General features: G+C 33.9%; 1 protein-coding gene across 1 annotated transcript; it reads left to right on the plus strand.

The window, feature by feature from the left end:
* Window positions 1-4,620: 4,620 nt before the first annotated feature.
* LOC142541461 (uncharacterized) lies at window positions 4,621-8,099 on the plus strand. The gene is made up of 8 exons (XM_075647998.1): window positions 4,621-4,893; window positions 5,153-5,251; window positions 5,361-5,442; window positions 5,547-5,566; window positions 5,692-5,752; window positions 6,935-7,014; window positions 7,122-7,229; window positions 7,837-8,099. Exons 1-8 carry the CDS (start codon window positions 4,642-4,644, stop codon window positions 7,897-7,899), a joined length of 765 nt encoding a protein of 254 aa, XP_075504113.1. The 5' UTR covers window positions 4,621-4,641; the 3' UTR covers window positions 7,900-8,099.
* Window positions 8,100-17,205: the final 9,106 nt, after the last annotated feature.

Consider the following 17,205-nt stretch of genomic DNA (forward strand, 5'->3'; position numbering starts at 1 on the left):
ATAAGTTAAAGGTAATAAGTTTTGAAAGTATGTTAAATGAATTTTTTAAAGAATTAAGTTCTATATGTATCTTTGGAATCGATCGACCCCACTTGCTGAGTGTTTCCCCAAAACACTCACCCCTTACAAATTTCAGATAAAAATGAAGAGCAAGTGAACGAGGAGGAGCAAGAAGCGTTCTGGGGATGGTGATAAGATTTCGAGATCAAGGAATCGAGAATTTTTACCTTTTCTTTTATTTAGATTCCGCGAACTCTGATGTAAAAGTTTATTCTTCTTTCATTGTAAGACAATATTATAATTATGAAAAAGACTAGTTTGATTTGATACGAGGCTTTATTGTTTTCAATTTAATTTTAAAACAATGCCGGATGTCATTAACGCTTCGGACTCGGGGCGTGACATTTAAGTGGTATCAGAGCAACCAGGTTCATAATCCCGCTGGGATTTTGACAGACAAAATTTGACGAATCAAATTTTGGCAAAAGCCTAGTGCATCCCAATCTGAATCCAACTTCCATTTGTTCCCAAAATTTTGATCCACTTCAAAATCTATCCCTCCAATTGTTATGCAAATTCTCAGTATCGAAAATTCCACGAAAATTTTGTTTCTATTATTTGTGCCTTTCTATCCTTTACACGATTCTGATTAGTTTACCTCCATTTATTCTAGGAAATGGATGCTCCCCGTACTCGTGCTCAGGCTGCCCTCCGTATGCGTAAGCTCACGATAGATAATCAGGCTAGGGAGATTGCGACTTTGAAGGCGCAAATTACGAGGGAGAAACTGGAAAAGCAAGAGCTTAGTGAGATCAGAGACATACTGGAGACAGACGTACAGCGTCTCACCCACCATCTTGACTTGGCTGAGAGCCAACTTCTACAGATTCCTACTGATTCAGCTCGCATCGGGCGCTTAGCTTCACTCAACAAGGATTTGCTGGAAAGGGTAGAGACAGAGAGGAATCGCGCTGCTCAGGCTCGACAGCGGCAGGACCAGTTCATCGCCAAGCAAGAATGTTATATTGCAAAACTGCATGCCATCATGGACGAACTTCAGGACCAGAACAACTACTTGCATCTTGTGGTAGAAAATATGGCAGAGGAGGAGGAAGCAACAATAGAAGTGTTTGTTGACGACAGTGATAGCGACGGCGGAGAGATGATAGATTAGATTAATATAAGGATTGTAATAAAATTATCATGGCTGTAATGAAAAGATGAATGAAAAAGTATTATTATGCAAAGTAACTATTAATAGAATTTCTTTGAAAATAATCCAAAAAAAATATATCATTACACACTAATTTTCAATATTTACAACTTTTATTTTCTACATTCAATCATTCAAATCTTTATTTTCAACATTCAATAATTCAAATTTTTATTTTCAACAATAACTATAATATGCGAGAATCCAGCCCATTTCAATTAATAAAAGCCCAAGCTATTTAATAATAAATACTAGTTACTTTGCACACACGGTGCATGTATGTAAATTCTTTTTTTATAATCATCGAGAAACTAAAGTGAAATTTGATAAATTATCAAAGAACTAAATTGCTATTTGAATTGTTAAAATTTTAAAAAAATAAAAACAAAATTTTTTATTGAAATAAAAAAAAGTGTTATATTGACAAATTTAAAAGAAAAAATTAGTATCTATTTTATCTCTGTTGGGCCCGAACTTAATATATAGTATTGATAGAACAAGGAGCCGTAAACCCTGAGAAACCTTCCCCAAATCATCTTTCCCGATTCTTCTCCCTTGCGCACCCTACCACCGCGCGCCGCCCACTCGCCGGAGAAGAAACACAACAGCTTAGAAACTTCTTCCTCCAGCCATAGCACTCTTTTTCCTGCGCTGAATCGGAAGAAATCAGAGCACCGAGCTCTGTTCTGAGAGTTGTGCTTGCGCAAGTTCTTGTGCGCTTTTCCGGTGAGTTTTAGTTTCGTCTCTTTGGTGGATTTGTGGTATTTTGAATAGGGATTGAAGCCTATTTGTTTCCCCTGATTTCTAGCTAGCGTTTAGCTCTTTCCGGCGAGATTTCGACGAATCTCCGGCGAGCCACCACCTCGGGACCACTAGCTGCTAGTTAAAGCTTCGATCTTCGCATATTCGGGTACGAAATCCCAGCTTTTGTTCTTATAAGTGAGCTGCCAAAGTCTGGGTTTTCGCCCGCTCCAATTTAATTCTCTTTCGATGATTAAATTGTTCTATATTGACTTACATATTGGTTATATATTGTAGGTTCGATCATCGGAAGATTTCGAGGTATAAATTCGACAAGTCTATTGTAACGCCCAAAAATTTAAAGGTCCACGCGGACCAAATGCGCAAATTATTAAATTCAGTGTGTATTTTAATTAGATGTTTTAATTTCATGGATTAATTTTGTTGTGCATATTTGTATGTTTAAAATATATTTTTCTACATTGTTGCGTTAAAATGTATTTTTTAAAGGTTATTCGCGTTGCGATCGAGGAACGGAGACCGAGGGCTGAAAAATAGAAAATGTTTTCATTAAATAATTGTTTTTAATTATTTAAAATATGGTTAATGTTTTTCATATTTTTGAAAATAAGGGGTTTTGAGGTGATTTTATACGCCGGGACGTAAATTTTATCGGTGTTGGTTTTTCAACAAAAATGCAAAAGTTTTTGCAACTCGGCTAATAAATTCACGAACTTTATTAAACAAAATAATTTTTATTATTTAATCAAAGATAATTAGGCCTAATTTGAGGGCTTATTAGGCCTAAGCCTTGATTAATAATTATATGAGTATTTAAAATAACAAAACCTTTCCCCCACCCACATACACACGGCCACACACTTTCTATCAAATTCAAACTCTCTCCATCACATTAAACACCACAAGCCCTACACCATTCAACTCACGCCACTTTCTAAATTATTGAGCACCAAAACCCTTCACTTTGCATCAAGAAATACACGGCCACACACTTTTAAAAATCTGAAACTCTCCCCACCCCTCTCTTAAAACTCACGGCACACACACTAGCGAGATAGGAAGAGAATTTCGAAGGTGCTAGCAAGAGCAAGCCAAAGTGTTCCTCCGTTCTTCGACGTCAAAGGTTTTCGTGCGTAAGTCACGCAAAGGCACGCCGTAATTCTTCTTTTTCTCATCAATTACACCCTAATATATATTTAATGATGATTGGCATGAAACAAGTATCTCTTTTATTATTTTCGTTTTTACACATATACATGGGTTTAAAGCATGTTTTTGTGATCCAAAACTTGTGATAAATTTGCATAAAGGGGCTGCCATGGTAGGGGCATCACAAGGGACGTTTTCCAGAAGGTTTAAGGACCCATAGATGAAAGTTTAAGGGCTGGACAGTAGGGTGAAGTAGGTTGAACGAAAATTGCATGTTATGGGGCTGGGGCTGCGTCTTTTTGGCTTCAGGCATGGGAGGCTGTTAAGGGATTGTCCAGGGGTCTTAAGGGGCTGTAGGAGAGTTCAAGGGAGGCAGCACGATGATAGGCCAAAAGGGGCTGGGATCGCGTGGGCAAATGGGGCTGCGCATGGTTATGGTGGACGGGTTGCAAGGCTGGGCTCTTTTGGGACTTGGGGCCTGGTCCAGCTGCTTGCTGAGGATTCTGTCTAAGTCCTAGGAGGGTCGACCAGGTCCTGGACTAAGCGGTTAGGGGCTGGAACCGAAACAGGATAAGTTAGAGTCCTAGTAGGACTAGAATACCCATGTAGAAAAACCTGCAGCTGTAGTGGCAGGTTCCAGGGAGTTTGTGGGCTTGAATTGAGTTCAATAAGGCTTAGTTATGTGTTAGGAAGCTTTGGTTAAAGTTTGGTAAGGTTTGGAAAAGTTTCAAGTCCATACGAGTCAAAACCGGGAAGTACGTCTAAGTTTATAAACGATTTGGGAAACGCCTAGATTTAAGCCTAATAAAATTATGAAAAATTATATTTAAGCTTAAATAATTATTAAAAGTCAAAGTCTGTAATTTAGAAATTTTATATTAAAGTTTGGGATTTTTTGGGATTAAAACACCGTCAAAACAATTAATTAAAGATTAATGAAAAAGTATAATATTTAAGCTAAATAAAATTATGGAAAAAATTCATGTAAGCTTAAATCATTATTTGGGACATGTTAGAGTCAAGAAATCAAGAAAAAAGTCAAAAACATAAAATGTCACGTACAGGGGTAAAACGGACTTTTTACACCTAAAAAATAGTAAAAGTCATGGCAGTGCCCTAAATGCTGTTTTTATGATATCATGATTATTTTTAAATGTTTATGAAATGTTCATGATTGATTTATGATTTTTAAATGAATTTTGTATCGAATTAGTTTGTGCGTATAATTGAGAATTATGGGTAATACAATGATTATTGGAGTTGTTGGCATTTATTGGTCCAGCTTTAGTGCCTAATTGGAACCTAGAATTGATCGTTTTTTGAGCTTCGATGAAAATAAGAGTAGCATTCGGCTTGATTTGGCTCTTTTGCCTCTTATTACTAGCATTCCATCAATTACTTGTTTCAGATGCAAGCTGCATTTGGAGCTAAGAGGGTGGTTTAATAGCTAGTATTTTTCCCATAGCAATGTATGATTCCTTGATTTGCGTTTGCAGTGGTTAGATTTTCTTAAAAGGATGTTGAAAGAAACTGAATGGGCTATGAGCAAAATTGACAGAAAGTTCTTTCAAAAAAGGGCTAGGGATTATAATTCGGACGAAGATGGTGAATACGATGACTTAGGGGTCGAGGAGGAGAATGAAGTTTCAGAAGACGAAGAGGGCGGAATCCAGCCTGGTGTAACAAAATTTACAGAGGGAATTAAAGCTTTTAAGTTGGCATTTAAGAAAATTCTTGCTAAGAAGAGCGGTGAGGATTCGAATGTGTTGGTAAGCTGAATTTCTGGAAAACTTTATTTCTGCTCAAGGCTGTGTTTAGGTTGAGGGAGGTATATATATTTGTATCACAGTAAGTGTAAAGAATTTTCTAGTATATTAGAGATTAATTCATTTGTTTTGTTAAAAGAAAGTGTATTTCTTTAAATGATCGTCGAAGACTTGGACGTCTACTATAGAGTGAAAAATCTTTTAATTAAAATAGAGCTCTAGAGGAATTAGAGTACGAACTCTGAATGTGTTTTGTTTGCAGGGCCCTGTATTATCTGCTCATAAGAAGCTTTTAGGTGAAAAACTTGCTGAAGAAGCGGAAAGGAAAGTAAAGGGGGAGGCAAAGAAAGAGAAGCGTTTGGTATTGGGTTTTATTGATTTAGACTTGGTTTAAGGATGTACCTTGTTTTTTTCCTACTTGCTCTTTGATTGATAGTGTTTTGTTGTTTATCGATTCTTTTGATGAGAAGCAAGGTGAGAAGGGACATGTGAAGCCTACTAATTATTTGGATGCACATGAAAAGTTTCTGTTGGGAGTGGCTACTAAAGGAGGTACAAATTGTTTTGTTGCTTAAAACGACTGAATGGGCTCATTTATTTTTGTCAAGAGACTGATTTGATCTTATCATTGCCATGTGTACTGCTGGGTGTTACAGTTGTCAAGTTGTTCAATGCTGTAAGTTTTCGAGCCAACTTTGTACATTACCTTCTAGTGCTCATGCTTTCCATTTTCTTCAATTTTTGCCCTTGTTCATAGCACAATTTGCTGCATTTTGTATCTCTGTTTTGTGCTTCACACAGGTAAACAAGGCGCAAAATGCTCAGAAAGGCTTAAATCCCTCGAGAACAAAAGATGAGAAAAGTATGTGATTACGGTTGACTTTCTATTCAATCTCCCATATACTTGGTTCTTGGTATTTCTTTCTTTGTTCATGGTATTTCTTTCTTTGTTCCACTTATATTTCTTGGAATGATGGAATCCAATTAGAAAAATCTTTTATTTTTATTTTTTTCATTATTTTCCAACATATATTATATTTCTTGGAATTATGGAATCCAATTAGAAAAATCTTTTATTTTAATTTTTTTCATTATTTTCCAACATATATTAATTCTTCATATTCAAATGCGTGCTTGCTTTACGCATGCGCAAGTCTGTAGGTTTTATGTATATAAAAAGTAAAGCCTTGTTGATTGTAGAATCATATTGAAGACTTTTAGGTCAAATAGATTATGTGATTTCTTCATAGTTAGTCTGAGAATTATGATGTGTAGCTGATGTCCATTGAGGAATAGAGGTTTATACGCTAAATTACTTTATTATGGAACTGAAATTGGATCATATGTTTTGGAATATGATGTCATCCCATGAATTTCAATTTGTTTAGAACTTGAGACAGGTTTGAGAAACAAACTGCATCTGAGGTGTTAAGAGTTATGTTTGTAGTGTGTACGGTAAATTCTGAGGTTGGTGTGACTAACTTGAACAGTACCAGAGGTACTGTTTGTTTTATTTGAAGATGAATTACGGGTTTTGCAGAATATTTGGGTTTTTTTCCCTGAAAGAAACAATTTTTTATTGATGATGTCATATCATGTGAGAGTGCATTGGGTTATTTGAATTTTTAATAGTTTGTTATGGCATTTTGGAATTTCAAAATATAGTTTCATTGCATTAAAATATAATAATTGTGTTGTTTTGAGAATGAATGAAAACGTGGTTGTCAAAGTTGTCCAAGGTGTTGGGCGCAGCCTGGCATGGTTCATTTTGGGAAAATGAGAATCTCTTGGAAATGAAGTCAAACATTGGTTTGTGATTTTCATGTCTAGTGACTAAAGGCCGATCCATTATTGATTTTAAAACAGATATATAACACTATCTGTTACATGTAATTTTAATGCAAATAACTATCAATCTATGCGAAGAATGAAATACCGAAGGACTTTTTTCCAAAGTATGAATTAGCATTCGGTGAGAATTCAAATCATACTTTTTCTTGCATTATCTGATTTTGTTGCAATAACCGTCATGGAAATATGTCAGTAATGACGAAGCGGAGGAAAGAAGCCTTCTTTTCGGAGTTGGGCAAGACATCGTCACAATCTGCCCAGGCTGCTGCTAAGGTTCTGGTTATCAACTCATTTACCATGTGATTAAACATTTTTTTTCCGGGAGCCACCCAATTCCTTTGGTTCCTGATTGGACTTTATTGTGGTTTGAAATCTTGCAGGTTGGTACACCCAGTGGTTCTATGGATGAAGAAGCTCCATCTTGGGCCCCTCTGCGTGATGATTACATGCTAACGCACCCCAGGTTGAAAGATTGGGATAAGATGCAGGTAATCTTTTCTTTGGTTTATGTCTTATCACACCGTGAATTCCTTGGGGTTCAAAAGCACCTGGTTTGGTCCTTAAAGTATTAATTAATAATTTACCCATCATGATAATTTAATTTTGGTTCTTTTTTTAGATTTTCGGACAGAAAGACTAGTTAGTTAATATCTGATGTGCGCAGTGTTATTGAGAGAATTGTTGTTTAGTACGGGATATCCTACACAAATAATAAGTTAAAACATTGAGAGCGTTTTAATAGTGATATGGTTTATGGTAAATTTGTTTTTCAAACTTGACATATGATAAATAATATGGTTGTGTAGGTTATGTTATGCTTGTCGGAGAAAGTAGCATGACAAAAAGGGGGTTGATCTAGTAATTATTGATGTTTAAAAATATCAAATTGATCGGTTGCTTGAAAAGAGTAGAGGAACCTTTTAGGACTAAAGATAAAATCCATGATTGCCTTAGTAGATAAAGAACAAAACTGTGATTGGCTGAATCCTCGGTCATTTATGTTATATGAATAGACGATTAACTGCTCATCGGTTGTGAAAGTTATTTATCTCGATTTTCCATGTTAAAAAAGCTAGTCATTTTCTGTGCTTTCAGGATACAAATGTTGCTGGTGACTTTGGGAGACAATCAGCCACAGATTCATCAGATGATGATTAATAGTTTCGACTCCGAATAGGCTTAAGATGGGTGTATTTAGCTTTCATGGACAATGGTTTAATGAAAGTTTGTTTGTTGGCAGCAGTAATCTCAGTGAGGCAACATAAGTTATTGATGATTTATTTTAAATTTTAAGCTCGACGAAAGAGAAGAAAAACTGCAATTCCTTTTTCGTGGTAACCATTCACCTGCTTATGAATGTTACATACTCCACGTTATGCTCATCTCTACTATGATAATATATGACCTTCCTACTCTATATTGAAATGAATGGTATTTTTCTTATCAAAAAACAAAAAGAAATGAATGGTTTTTTGAGTTTGGTCAGAATTATTGTTGCCGGATCCTGAACGGATAGATAGCATCTAGAAAGCAATTTGTCAAGTAGTACCCCCCCCCCCCCCCCCCCCTCCTTCTCTTAATGGATTTTTATAAAAAAGTAGAGGTTGAACCTTAAAATATATTTTTCGTGATATTTTAGAAAGAATTTTAAGTAAATATGGAAAATTATATATCTTCTAAATGCTTCAAAAAAAAAAAAAGGTAAACTCCGAAATGTTAATTTTCGTGTGAATAAGAGGTCTTTTGATCTATTTGTGTTTTAAATCGAGAGATATGTACGAATAGGTTGAGACCCGAGGGAGAGGACATCAAGACCAAGATATCTTCTATTTTTCAGGCTGAGTAGTGATCTATATCTTGGTTCCTAGCATCTTCTTCTTGGCCTTCAATTGATGAAACGTTCAAACCAAAAACTCCAGAATTATGCCGTTGCATGTACACATTTAATAAGATATACATATGCGAGAAAAATCATAATCTACAAAGGTAATACTTATAAGTGAATGAATCACGTGACATGATTGTGTCAAATCTACCCCAAATAGAAAAGTGAATTTGAGAACTCTATAATTTCCAAACAAAGAAAGTAACACCGAGATGAATGCAAGTGATTTATGTTGCACAATATATCGAGCGATAAAGTACAGTAAACTTTCGTAAAAAACCAGTGAACTAAATGGTGAAGAAAAACAGTAGAGTAAAGCTTAAAGTAAACCAAACCGAGATCAACCCGGGTTGACCCGAACCCAACCCAACCCGATCATTTTTTTCAGGTCAGCTATCGGGTCCAACCCGATCTGACCCGAACCCGAAAACTCCAAACCAAAACCTTATTTTTTTCGGGTTGAACTGTGTCAAGTTGATGGGTCGTATCTGATTTTGACACCCCTGTTTTTCTTTGCCTTCAGTCGTTCAAATAAAAAACTCCAGAATTATGCCGTTGCATTTACACATTTAATAATAAGATATATATGCGAGAAAATCATAATCTACGAAAGTAATACTTATAAGTAAATGAATCATGTGACATGATTGTGTCAAATCTACTCCAACTAGAAGAGTGAATTTGAGAACTCTATAATTTCAAAATAAAGAAAGTGACGCCGAGATGAATGCAAGTGATTTAATTTGATGAACATTACCCCAAAAATTTATTTAATTAATTACATGTTCAGTATTGGTATCAGTATCATTTACGAATGATGCCTTGTCTTTGTTATAATTTGACGTCCTCCTTTTTGCTCTTTCCAAAGCAGATTTTGCTCTTGAATTTGGTTTAGTTTTAAATCCTTTTACTACAACTTCATTACAACCGCTCTCCAAAATTGGTTTAATTCTTGCCCGTTCATATGTCTCTTCTGTCATGAGTTGATTATGCAATCGATATAGTTCTTTGTATCACATTTCGATATTTATATTTTTACCTTCTTCGTTCATCTCATCCAAAGATTTTTCTTTTTTATCAGTAGGTGGTGAAGATGTTTTTGGTCCACCTTTTCTTTATATAAAACTCAAGAATTCTCATGACATTTCTACAAGTGAATGAATACTTTGAGGACATGAGAACACAATAAACTATCAAATTCAAACTACAAGAAATCTTATCATATGAGGAATCATATGTAAGAGTATGTTGATATTGTTTACTAAAAGGTGAAATCTTATAGTGGGATATAGATTCAGATTCAGAAACAACTTCTGCCTTTGAATCATGCGCCTTGCTCAACTCATTTTAAAATAATTGAAAGGTTTCATGCATGTAAAAACTTACTGCATGCTTTAGAATTTTGACCGGAAAGAAAAATACACGTGTACTATTGTTTGGCCGCAAATAAGCTTTCAACTCTTCATAGCGACAATCACCAATCAATCTACAAAATATTGAAAAAATTGAAACAAATCGTTCTTATAATTTACGCAATTTTTCAAAGCGCCATTCATACTCTCGCTGCCCTGAGTAATAGTCATATATTGCACAAAACGTTTGCCTTCCATATACTAGAGCCCATTCTTCCTTAATTTTAAACATACTTTCAAGCCATGTATTACTTTGAAGATCATATTTATTCAACATTTCAGGTCATGCTGTCAAAAAATCCATTTCTTCCTTAAATTTATATATGCAAGAACTGAAATCTTTTGAAAACTCTTTAAAGTTCGAGAAAACAACACTAAGATGTGTTGCTGCACTTTGATAAATGTGCCAAATGCACAGACGATGGTATGTTTCAGGCCATTTTTCCACTTAAGCTTTTGGCATCTTGATCGGTGTGAATAGTTGCAGGAGTTTTTCCATTCATATAGCTTTAGCAAATGTATGAAAGAGCCACATGAAAGTTTAAGCAGTTTCATCATATAACAATGCTACACCAAAAATTATAGTTTGCATGATGATTTACACCAACAAAGAGTGCAAATGATATTTTCTTCTTTATTTTTTTCTCAATCAAATTCCAACCTACGATATGTAAGATTGTCTTTCAAGATAGTATTTCTATCCATCAGTCCTGCACAATTCAATATCTAATAGAAATATCATCTACTCATATTTTTCGTTCATAATTATACTAAATTTAGTATTATAATAAAAAAATTAAAATTAAAATAAATAAATAAATAATATAATCTCAAAAGTTATGAATAAATTAAAATTTTTATTTTTATCTAATAAAAGATTTTTACTTTCCATAAAATTTTTGGAACTTTTGTTTCAACAATCAAGAGTATCTCACATAATATTCAATCATTCAATGTTGGTATACTAAGAAAGAAAATTGCATATACACGTATTTATTATGTTTCAAATAAATAAAAGAGAGTCGAAAAATTAAATTAAAATATATAAATAAAAGAGATGAATTTCAAGAAAAAAGGATATATAAAATAATGTACCTTAATGATATGGTGTGAATAGTTTTTAATTAAAATAAAATTTTTTTAAAGTAAATTTTTTTTATTATATTTCAATATTTCCATAAATATTATATATTTTTTATTGTAATAAAGGTAAGAATTGACAGAGATATTAATTGGTAATTTGAGTAATATATGATATAACATATTTATTTATCTAATTTAAATATGTAGGAGGAATTGTAGGAGGAAGTGAAGGAGAGGATTACCTTTGGTCATGTACGATTGCAGATTCATGAACAATATTTTGGCAATCTCACTAAATCTTTGGTCAAATATTTTGGCAATTTCTCAATTACAATCAATGTTCACCAAATATTTTCTATTCCTTATGGAATTGTTGAAATATTACTAATATTATTAAATTAAAAATGGTTGCTTTAAATAATTTTAATTTATTTAAAATATAATTAAGAATATATGATTCTATATTTGATAAATATTGTCACATGATACCGATACTTAAAATTCAATACATAAAATTAATCAGTATAATAAAATATTATAAACAACATTTGATTATAATTGATACCATTATTTATTTTTTGTGGAAGTGTTGAAATAGGATTGAAATTTATTAAATTTATTTTTTAATAATTCGTAACTATTTTATTTTTTGGAAAATAAGGATCAATATCGATTTACATATATTCATTAATTAATCAAAATACTATTCGCTTATTGCCATTCTCTATGGTCAGTAGATTGATTTTCACCCTTAGACTATAAAATTATTTTCGTTGTGTGCAGCTCGAGGTGCCTGAGTTATCCATAAAATTTTTGTTCTCCGTTTTAACTCCATCGAATGAATGCGAAAATCTTTTGTATTCATCTACTATGTCATGCAGTGCAATAATGAAATCCTCTCGTGTGAATTCATTAAAACTAAAATCAAATACCTCATAATCTGCATTATCCAGCTTGACATCAGCCATCTAGCACCGAATCGGTTCTTAATCACTTTCATTGGATGAAGTCTCAGAGATGGATGCATCTGTATTTGGGTTTGTCTACTTGCTTTTACTTTTCTCAGCAACAAGCACCTTCTTATCTCTCTTTTTGTATGACTTCTTATCATATTTGAACTATCTTTTCTCAAAAGACTTCTTCTCGTCCATCTTAGGTCTGTTACATTTAGTAATAAAGTAGTTTTTATTGTCATAGTTAAAGGAAGCTTGCTTATAAACTGTTTGGTCTTTTTTTATGGTGAGATTTAATTTAGATTGATTATTGCGTATAAATTTATTAAACTTATTAACGAAGAGTAATATGACCTTATTGCTAATCTGTTCAGTAGAGTTTTTGCATGTAGACTCTACATTGTCCGATAGGATAACTACAACAACACCTAGAGCATGTTGGCTGAGATGTGGGCAAATCTTATCAATCCAGATGCCCAACTCGAACTCGTAAATCATGATGTCGATAAAGAGATCATGCAACTCTAGCTTGTTGAGGTTCTTTGACTCCTTATGGCCTCTTTGCATCCCACTATCTAGACAATGCTATTATGACTTTCAAAGTAAGTTCACGGTTAGTTATTCTTCACTAAGAGAGACAAGCTAAATAACAATTCTACTAAATCTTTCATCGAATTTATTTAGGTTACGCTTGGGTGGAAGGATTTTAAATTGAAGATTTCAAATATATTTTAGTTGTTTAGAGAAGTAAATCCATAAACTTCAAATCCATCCATTTCATGTTTATATAGTATTACATGTTAATTATGATGAATTTTATGTTCACTCAATAACGATGACATTTGAAATACATTTTTTTTGTTGTTGAGAAAATGGCAATATTAATGTCATAGAACCAAGTACATGAGAAAGAATAATTATGAAAATAATAATATATATTTATGTTTTTTAAATTTAAATTTTAACAAAAATTAATTATCAACAATTTTGGAAAGAAGAGCCACTTTAATACGTCCAAGGTGCTTTATTAGGGAAAAGAGGGTGCATTTTGAGAAAGAGAACCTCGATCAACGGAGCTTATAAAGGTGAAGACAACTTCCTTTAATTAAGGATTACAATTTCCTCCCAACTTGATTGAGAATTTGATACCCAACCGAATGGATGAGGGTGTTGAGAAGATTTTTTATCCGATTAAATAAATAGTTAATCGGATATGAGGATTTTTGGGTATGGAATGAAAGCGGATGTAGTAACATCCTACCTAGGGGTGAGCAAGATTTCGGTTAAACCGAATTAACCGACCGAACCGAGCCAATTCGGAAATTCGGTTCGGTTATTTCGGAAATTCGGTTTTCAAATTAAAAAAATTCAGTTATATCGGTTAATTCGGTTCGGTACGGTTTTCAAAATTTTTAAATCGGTTAACCGAATTAACCGATATAATAAATATTATTATTTAATAAATTTTTTTATTTATCAATTTTTTAAAATATTTTAATTTTTTATTTTAAAATCGATATAATATGTATTAATTGTGTTTAAACAAAACTTATATATTTGTGATGTGTGTGATTTTATATTTTTATGTATTTGTGTAAACTGTAGTGTTCAAAAAAAAATTACATATATAATTAAAGTTAAATAACAATTTTTTTTTAAACTAATCGATTAATTCGGCCACCGACCAAATTAACCGATTTTAATTCGGTTCGGTTTTCATCGGTTATGAAAATTAATTCGGTCGGTTCGGTTATGACTAAATATTTCGGTTCGGTTCGGTTATGTGCAACATAAAAAATGTGCAATTGATGAGGCTAAGGATACAACTCAGATAGCTTTGGAGAATTTGATAAGTTCACTTCGTACCTTCGAAATGAACATGGACATGCAGAAAAAGGTCAAGGGAAAAACTATTGCTTTCCAAGTTTCTAATGATTCATATAATGATCTTCTTCAACTATCCCAAGAGGTTAATGAATCAGATCTTTGTTAGGACTCTATCTCCTACATCACAAAGAAATTAGGGGTTTATTTGAAGAGAATCAGAGACAAAAAGAAGGCAGGACTTAACCATCAGAGTTTCCTAGTCTACCAGCTCCTGAAAAACCATAGAAGTTTCCTGCCCAAGGCCAGTTTTGACAAAGAAATGAAGGAAAGTGTCAGCCTAATCCAAAGAAGTATGATTCAGTACAATGTAGAGAGTGCAATGGATTTGGACAATATACCAATGAATGTGCAAATAGAACTCACAAGAATAAAGGGTACAATGTTTCTCTAAGCGATGAGGAATATGATGAGGATGAATCCAATGAAGAAAACAATCACACCTCCTTGCCTGCACTTTTGAAAGAAAAACATTGGCTGCAGGTAAATCCCTTAGGTGTTTCCACACCTGGGCGCAACACGTGTTCAAAATCATTGTGCTTTAATTCTACAACTTCTGGAAACTCAAGTGCAGATGATGAATTAGAAGCTGATGATGAAGAAATCACTCTTGAGAGTGTACAGAAGCTTTATAAGAGTTGTATGCTGATTGGATTAAAAGAAATAAGATTAACACAACTCTCATGAAGGAGAACACTGAGCTAAAAGCTGTGGTTGTCAAACTAGAAGTAATCATGAGCAAAAAGGACTTGGAACTATGTAAGAACAAGGATGAACTTCAGAAGGCGACTGAGACACTAACCAAGTTCAATTCAAGCACATCTAAGCTTGAATCCATACTTCTGATGGAAAGAGATGAAAAGAAGGGTTTAGGTTACAAATACATTGTGTTTGAAATTGGTGAATCATCTAAATATACTGTTTTTGTGAAAGGAAAAGCTGATTATTCTAAACATTCACAATCTACATCTTCGAGTAAAAGCCCTCCACCAAAAAGACAACCTGCGGCACTTGTTTCGATGCAAAGAAAATGCAGGTATGTGTGTCATTACTGTTTTAAGTCTGGATATATCAGGCCCTATTGCTTTAAACTTAAGAGAGACTGCATGAATTCAAAGGCGAATTGGATATTGCCCCGAATGTTGCCCAATACTTATTGCAACACCTCCAATCGTCGACCTACAGTAAGACAAATTTGGGTACCAAAGGTAAATACTCACTGTAATGTTGTCTATACATCATTAAAAACTAACATTGCAGGTCATTGGTACTTTGATAGTGCAAGCTCACGCCATATGACAAGATCACGAGAACATCTCACTGATTACGTTGATAAAAAAGGTGGTAGAGTAACCTATGGAGGGGGAGCTAAAGGAAGGATTGTTGGAAAGGGAACATTGAATGTCGAAGGACTACCAAAGCTCCACAATGTACTTCATGTAGAATGATTAAAATCAAATTTGATAAACATAAGCCAATTGTGTTATGATAATTTACATGTCAAGTTTGAGGTTTTTAATGAAACTAACGTGTGCATTATGACAGGAACAAGGTCTTCAGACAATTGCTATAAAATAGGTGGAGAAGATACATGCAAACATGTGCAAGTCAGTTAACTTGACCTTTGGCATCAAAAACTCGGTCATGTGAATTTCAAAACCCTGAAGAATTTGTGTAAGTACGATGCAGTATGAGGTATGCCTAATCTATCATCTGGTATACCATATGTTTATGGAGATTGCCAAAAGGGTAAGCAAACTCGCGTGTCACACCTCGTGTTGCCATACTTTGGGATAACACGTTGTCTTGAGTTATTGCACATGGACCTTATGGGTCCTATGGAAGTGAAAGCTTCGGAGGTAAGAAGTATTCTTTTGCGTGTCTCGATGATTTCTCACGTTTCTCATGGGTAAGTTTTATTAAGGAAAAGTCGGACACTTTTGATGTTTCTAAACAATTAATCACAAGGATTACAATCTTCCATAATTGAAGGTGAGAAAGATCAAGACTGATCATGGTAAGGAATTTGAAAACTCTTCATTCTCATTTTTTTGTCACAGAAAAAGTATTTCACATGAGTTTTCGGCTCCAAAAACACCACAACAAAATAGCATAGCCGAACTCAGGACAAAAAAATTGCAGGAAATGGCGAGAGTAATGCTAGCTTCGAAGAACATCTCAAAGCATTTTGAGCAGAGGTCGCCCTTAACAATGCATGCCATATTTCGAATATGGTGTATTTAAGAAGTGGTTCAACCATGAAATCTTATGAGATAATCATGAGAAAGAAGCCTAAATTTAAATATTTTCATGTTTTTTGGCTGTGTTTGTTATACTTTGAATGACAGGGATCAACTTGCAAAATTTGATTCGAAAAGTGACAATTGTTTGTTTGTGGGTTATGCTACGAATAGTCGTGCATATCGTATGTTCAACATAAGAACAAGAACTATCATTGAATCAGTTAATGTTGTTTTTTATGACTGTGCAGATCTCAAAAAGAAAACAGCAGAAGATGATATGAAAGATCTTCTGGAAATTCCAATCTTACTGGAAAATGCAGGTGCTGTCCTACATGTTATAACACCTAGCACAACACGTGAAATTGAAGTCACTGAAATTGAGTCAGTCCAACTATTGCTAGCAATTGCATGCTACATGAAAATCAAACCTTTTCAAATGGATGTCAAAAGTGCATTTTTGAATGGGATTTTGTGTGAGAAAGTGTATGTAAGACAACCTAAAGGATTTGAGGATCCACATCATTTGAATCATGTTTACAAATTAAAAAGTCACTCTATGGTTTGAAGCAAGCACCACGTGCTTGGTATGGAAGACTGACTGAGTATCTAATTAAAAAAGTTTCAAACGAGGTCAGGTAGACAAAATATTTTTATTCAAAAGTCTAAAAGTGAAATCCTTATCTGCCAAGTCTATGTTGATGACATAATTTTTGGTGCATCCTCTAAAAAACATACTGATGACTTTGTTGAGTGTATGTTATCTACTTTTGAAATGAGCATGGTTGGTGTGTTGAGTTTCTTTCTTGGTTTGCAAATTAAAAAAATGCATGATGTCATTTTTATGTGTCAAAGTAAGTATGCCAAAAATCTAGTTAAGAAATTTGCAAATGAAAACATCAAACACATGAAGACACCTATAGGCTCGAGTGAAAAATTGTGCAAAGATGATGTTGCCGAAAATGTTGACAACACTTTATACTGCAGCATATAGGAAGCCTCCTGTA

The sequence above is a fragment of the Primulina tabacum genome, chromosome 1, assembly GCF_025594145.1.
Source record: "Primulina tabacum isolate GXHZ01 chromosome 1, ASM2559414v2, whole genome shotgun sequence".
In the NCBI taxonomy this organism is placed as follows: domain Eukaryota; kingdom Viridiplantae; phylum Streptophyta; class Magnoliopsida; order Lamiales; family Gesneriaceae; genus Primulina; species Primulina tabacum.